A 6,880-nucleotide genomic window follows, 5' to 3' on the forward strand; every position below is an offset into this window, starting at 1 on the left:
CTTACACTAAGAGTAAGATAAGAATATAATAGAAAGAAATAATAAGTGATATAATATGATAGAAAATGCAAAGAAAATATAAAGCAATTGTAAATGAAAAGAAGAGAAAGGTTTTTTTTTATCAGCAAATTAAAGAAAATGGAATAAAAGCAAGCACAAGGGAGGGATGCTTGAACCCGCTTACAAAGTGTGAAAATGCAGAAGCAAGCAGATATAGGATTATTATATACAATAGTTGTTGATAAGTATGACCAAGTCGATAGGTAAGGAGTGACAATTGGTGGATGAGGTACTGATTAAAGAAACCTTAAATTGTTGATCGAGAAAGAAATTTTCAAGTTAGAATTAGGAAACAAATTAGCAGTCAACGGTATGCCTGGCAGATTTAAAATATCCATACGGCGCCAATCCAGGGAATTTTTTATACGTTCATACACAATAATGAAGCAAAAACTAGCCTATAAATTAGTTGTCATTAGATTTGGAGTAAATATATTCCACTATTGTTGTTGGTGGTTTCAGTACTGTGTAGATGATGGAGTCGTTTCTTGTTGGTTCTCTTCCTAATGCATCTTCATTCACCACTGGTATCTATATATTTGCTTTCATGTTTCTTCTTCCATTTCATCTATTTTCTGTGTACAACATTAATTTTTGGTTATTTGGCCAAGTTTTCATTACAATATTATTTGGTGACTAATATGAGGAACCATTGTAACTTGAAGGTGGAAATCTCTTGCGGAGTAAACATCGTGCCAATAAGAATATTTACTATGCAAGTATGTCTTATATGCACGACCTTTCTTCATTTATATCACACTTTCTTTTCCATTTCAATTCTATTTATTTTCTCTTCTTATTTATTTACTCTCTCATTCAAAAACATTGGGGACATACGAATTCGCTGATATATCTTTCATATACATATTAGCAGTTTTTAACCACCGCAAATGATTTAATTATTTGATGTTAGTTTCAACCATGTGGATTTATTCACACAATGACTAGATGATGTTGGTTGAGCTGAGGATATACTAACTTTAACACCATCTGCAGGAATATATAGATGGGTTCACGTACTGGCCATGTGCCCATGTGCATACTTGAAGTTTATACAAGGATATCAATTTTTCTAAATTAAAAGGGGTTATCAAAGTTGCTCATGTTGCTGGTTGTTTAACTTCTTAAGAAGATTGATAGAAATATTTATAAAACATAATTTTTTTAAAACTGGACCAGTGATTGAACCGATGAAGACACTCACCGGTTCAAAGTTCAATGCTCTGTAAGAAGCAAGTTTTGAATTGGTGAACCACCAAATTTTACCGGTTTCACCGGTTTTAATGGTTCTTTACAGTTTCCTGTCTATCCGGTTTTCTGGACCGGCCTCTATAGTCCGCTTCGCAGTCAAAACGATGAAGCAGTCAGTTCAATCCAATTCGATTCTTACAACACTGAAAAAAACTATTTAAAAGATTATGAAATTTTAAATTTTTTTTTTTTGAATGTCATTGGTGCACCTGAGATGAGGTTAAAGAACTTGAAATGATAATTTAGACAGCTCCAAATTAAAAAGAAAAGAAAGTGAAATCTGCTGTTTAATTGTTTTATGAGGCGATTGATCGCTGGTCCTTATGAAAATTTGATGCTCTAGGTTCTTATGCACCAAAAGCTTCACAACAAGAAAGGAAAACTAAAAAAGAAGACAATATTTTGAGCTTCCAACGTCCAAGTTTGAACAGTCACTTCAAATGCATTGAAGGATTATCTACAAATCAAGAACGCAACAGAAAATGTGTTGTTCAAGCATCCCCCATGCCATCTTTTGAATATGAACATCATGCTTCTGGTGCTAAAAATATTTTGGACTCTGTAAAAAATTTCTTGGAAGCTTTCTACATGTTTTGCACTCCATACGCAATGATTGGCCGAGTAAGTTCAAACTTTTTCCAGCTCTCAGTAATAATCCTCAAATGATATGGTTAATATATAAATCAAATCATGGAATTTGTATGAACCACTTTTTTTGACTATATCTATGTTTGTGCAGACAATAAGCACAATTTCAGCCTGTCTTCTCGCAGTGAATAAATTATCAGATATATCTCCATTATTTTTTACTGGCTTGTTACAGGTGAGATTGTAAATATGTTTTTTCTCTTTGGGTAGCCAATTGCATGCAACCTTCCCTTCAACTTCATTAATACTTTTAGTGTTTTCAATTTTCAGATAATGATACCTTTCCTATTTATGGATATCTATATTGCTGGTATTAATCAATTGTTTGATGTTGAAATAGACAAGGTACGTATGAAACTTATTACAAGAAATCATTACTCTTGATCAATAAGAATTTTTTTTTTTCATTTTTTTTATAAGCCAAGTTGTATATATAAAAGCACAAGAAGTGCCAAACCAATTATATGTACAGACTCAAAAAGTAAAGATAAAAACAGCAAGACCGATTACAGGGGAGAAAACAGAGATATTGGAACACATAAAAAACGAAACAGAACCAAAACAGGGCATGAATACTTGTATTGGGCTTTGGGAGAAACATGTAAAGACTAGGCATGAATACTTGTATTTACCACTTCAACTTTAATTTATTTACATTTTGGTTTTTCAAGCCTCACCAAATATATAGCCTTTGATATGGTCAAAAAACATGCACCTTTTAAAGTCAACAAACTTTTTTTTTATGAACTACTATATGAATTGTATCACTATTGATTTGTGTTAAATGTTTTACTGCAGATAAACAAGCCATATCTTCCATTAGCATCTGGGAAATTATCCATTACAAGCGGTGTCATTATTGTTGCATCTTGTTTAATAATGGTGCAAGATAGATTCATCACTTTTTATCATGATATATTTCAAGATGAGATCATTGAGATAGTAAAGTGAGACTTATTGTTTTATTCTCCTTTCTAGAGTTTTGGGTCTGCCTGGATCATGGGTTCGTGGCCAGTGATTTGGTCTCTTTTAGCGTGTTCAACGTTGTGGACTTGCTATTCAGCAAATGTGAGTTCTTTGCAATTGCATCTAATTACTTCACGTTCCCCTTCATAATATTTGAAACATAATATTTTTTTATAAAATAAATAAAATTAATAAGGGAGTACGAAGAGTATTCTAAATCGTAACAATAAAAATAATCATGTATCCGTATAATTTTGAAGCGCAAGGGGGGCGGACAACATCGGATTTTTTGTCGTGTGACTAGGGAAATTGGATAAAAATATGAAAGGAAAATTTTATTGAATGAAACAATGCTATTGACTTCTACATAAATGGTTTATGACAAAATAATCATTTTAATTTTTTTTTTTTGCCTCATAACATTATGTTACAAAAATTTCAGGTTCCTCTATTGAGGTGGAAGAGACGCCCAGTGCTCGCAGCAATGTGCTTTCTTATTCCTTGGGCATTTGTATTTCCCATTGCATTTTTCTTTCACATACAGGTTTTTTCCTGTTTGAAATTATGTTTCTCTATATCTACAGTTCTAGAAAACATGCATTACATTACATGTACGTAACAATAATAGTAAATCCTTATCCCAAGTTTGCAGGGTTTCTTTTGTTAGATTCATGATCAAATCTGCATTAACATTACTAATTCATGTCACAATTTTCAGACTTTTGTTTTCAAGAGGCCAGCTATGTTTCCGAGATCATTGAATTTTGTAATGGTGTTCATGAGCTTGTACTCGATAGGAATAGCATTGTTCAAGGTAACGTCCACTAGATTAATTCTCGTAACATACATTTGTTTTCAATATCAAACTTTGGTGCAACATGTGTGTACCTAATGTGAACCTTTTACATGATAAATATATAGGACTTACCTGACATTGAAGGAGATAAAAAACATGGAATCTCAACTTTTGCAACACGTTTTGGTCAAAAACCGGTATGTTCTTCAAGTCTAACATCTTAGTATAATTTTTTGTGACCCACTTGTATATCACTGACTAGCTAGTCTATATATGGCAGGTATTTTGGTTTTGTGTTTCCCTTTTTGAAATAGCTTTTGGTATCGCTCTTGGGGTGGGAGCAACATCATCTTTCATGTGGAGTAAAATTGTCACGGTAATATGTTTATTATATTTATAGATTTCAATTATGGGTCTGTTTGTTTACGGTTTTCAAAATAGTTTTCAGTTTTTAAGAATTGAAATAATGTTGAGTTCTCATTTTCAGTTTTTAAAACAAAAAGCCAAAACAGTTAAAAGGATGTTTTCAGTTTTAGTTTTTAGTTTTCAAATATCAGTTTTCTAAATGTTAGAAAACATATTATTCAGATTGTTTTCTTCTTCTGTAAACTGTTTCTAAAAATTGTTTTTGAAAATGTTTTAAAAACTGAAAACTAAAACTGCAATCAAACAGGCCTATAACATTCTTCCACCTAAGAAGTTTATGATTTGTAAACAAGTATAGTGGTCAGATTTTTATTAACACTTTCTAGGTGATAAATCAATTTCAGGAAAAACCTTAGATATAAACTAGTTCAAACTTTCTAACAGTACCTGAAATTTATTTGGTGTCAATGTGACAGGGTATGGGAAATGTTGTTCTGGCTTCAGTTCTTTGGCACAATGCAAAATCTGTAGATTTGAAAAGCAAAGCTTCCTTGTCATCCTTCTACATGCTTGCCTGGAAGGTAATAATCAATGTTTAAGGCTGTTTATCATTTCAAGAGTTCAATATTAAGACTATTATATAAAGAAATATTTATCTTTTGCCTTTTTTTAACAAATGAAGTTGTTTTATTAATTTCTCATGACATCAAATTCCAATTGGAACACAAAACATAGGGTTAGACTAAGCTGGTTAACAATCATATATTGAAGTTCAAAAAAAAAACTTAATCTTATATTGGTATAATTTTGTAGTTTAGTGAAAAATTCAACCTTATTCATAGAACAAAACATATCATAACATGAATTATAGCTAGCTTATCTATATATCTATTTTCAAATTGTTTCCACTAAAGTCTTTGTCTTTCTTATGTAATGTGGAACATGATCTTTTTTTATGTCTTGTTTCTTTTTGCAGCTCTTATTTGCAGAGTACCTTCTTATGCCTTTAGTTAGATGAGGAAGAACTGATGGTTAAGATGAAAATAATTTTGTTTGAATGGTTCCACCTTTGTCATAGACCGACTTTAAGTCTGTACATTAGTTCAAGTTGTTCATTTCATGTATCAATAAGGAACTACTTCTTTTAGGATTGATCTTCGTTTGTTGTTATTAGCGCGCGCTATCTCCAAATGAACTCATGCTTTAAGCATTGTTATTACTAATTTCTTTCTTTTAATTTTAGAGAAATTTAAAACTTATTTCTCATAGCTTTTGATCTACGCATGAATATAAATTGAAAGTTGTATGTGATAAGCCCAAATTCAAAGAATTGTATTTGGAGGGACCGAACCCCTCTTTCTATCCGAAGTCGATCGTTGGTCAGGCCTTATACCTCTTGCTTTCTTCTATGTTTTCTAAGTCAGACCTCAATTGTCGTGGGGGCTCTTACCTCCGATGGCTCCTCCCGCGCTCAAGCTTAGAGGTAACCTGGCCTTTTGCCTATCTCATATATCGGACGTAGAGGTCTTAGCTCGACCCAGGAAGGGCATCTCCCTTGTGGTCGACCATGACGCCCAGAACAAGAGTTCCTTAGTTCTGGCGTCATCGGCGGTGACATCCAAGCTAAATGATGTGCTCTGAGGTTTCCCGTCGGTCAGTAACCCCCGGAACAGGAGACCCCTAGCTTTGTCATCATTGGTAGTGACGACCAAGCTAAATGATGTGCTTTGAGGTTCATCATCAATCGACTAAGACCCTAGAAATAGAAGTCTTCTAACTTTGTCGTCATCGGTGGTGACGGTCGAGCTAAATGATGTGCTCTGAGGTTTACCTTCGATCGGCCCCAAATCCTGGAACAAAACCATATGGGAAAACTAAGAGAGCCAATTAGACAATCAATAGTGATACTTGATCAATTGCTATCTATAATGCATTTTAGTATGAATTTATTTGCATTTCACAATAATTGATAAAGTAAAGTGAAACTAGGCTTGTTATGGATGGCCACCTACCACTACTGGACACCGTGGGAGGAAAGAGTTTAGATCAAGGGAGAAAGCCTAGACTAAAAATAGAAGAAACCCATTTATTTGGGTTACAAGACCACCTAGTGTGGCAGAAACCCACCTATTTTGGAAAAAATGAAGTCTTCCTAGTGGAAGCGAGGAACCCCAAAGATCCCAAAGGGTAGCCTCAAGGGGTGGCAATGCATGCAGGTGTTAGGTGTGCATACCCTAAAAGACAATACAAAGTGGCCATGCATGCATGAGTTAGGTGTGCAAACCCTAAAGAAGAAGAAGCGGTGGTGGTGGTGCTGTGGGGGCGGTGGTGGTGGTGTGACATGGTATGTCATATATCTTAGTGGCGCACAATGTCAGGGCCACGTCAATTAATGAGGCCACGCCAGCGATAACTGTTTGTAATTGAATGACACACTAACGATTGTACCCAATTTTCACAATTTGAGATATGAATGACAAAATTCGCTCATTTTAAACATAAGAGAGTCGATTCACACATTTACGATAGATTAGAGACCAAAAGCATAATTAAACCAAAATAATATTTTGGACTAAAAGATTGTATTAAAGGTGAAGTCAACAATGAAAGGCCCAACGAGAGTGAATGAAAGGAAAAAAATGTGCAATTAGCTCAATAACATTTTTTTCAAAATACTCGTAACTAAGCCTAATTTCAATCATGAACAAAAAAAGTAACATTACTTATTATTGGTGGCCCATTCTTTACCAATCCACCGGACACACCCGACAAAAACTGCATTGAAAAAAAACA

At 33.9% G+C, this 6,880-nt stretch overlaps 1 protein-coding gene across 1 annotated transcript; it reads left to right on the top strand.

Annotated features, from left to right (window-relative positions):
* The first annotated feature begins 439 nt into the window (after positions 1 to 439).
* Positions 440 to 5,346, top strand: LOC130733829 (glycinol 4-dimethylallyltransferase-like). The gene is made up of 13 exons (XM_057586104.1): positions 440 to 587; positions 726 to 779; positions 1,655 to 1,932; positions 2,051 to 2,134; positions 2,230 to 2,304; positions 2,758 to 2,841; positions 2,938 to 3,027; positions 3,368 to 3,469; positions 3,644 to 3,739; positions 3,847 to 3,918; positions 4,002 to 4,097; positions 4,564 to 4,668; positions 5,064 to 5,346. The coding sequence occupies exons 1-13, from the start codon at positions 533 to 535 to the stop codon at positions 5,103 to 5,105; spliced, it is 1,233 nt and encodes a 410-aa protein (XP_057442087.1). The 5' UTR covers positions 440 to 532; the 3' UTR covers positions 5,106 to 5,346.
* Positions 5,347 to 6,880: the final 1,534 nt, after the last annotated feature.

This window comes from Lotus japonicus, chromosome 1 (genome assembly GCF_012489685.1).
Source record: "Lotus japonicus ecotype B-129 chromosome 1, LjGifu_v1.2".
NCBI lineage: Eukaryota > Viridiplantae > Streptophyta > Magnoliopsida > Fabales > Fabaceae > Lotus > Lotus japonicus.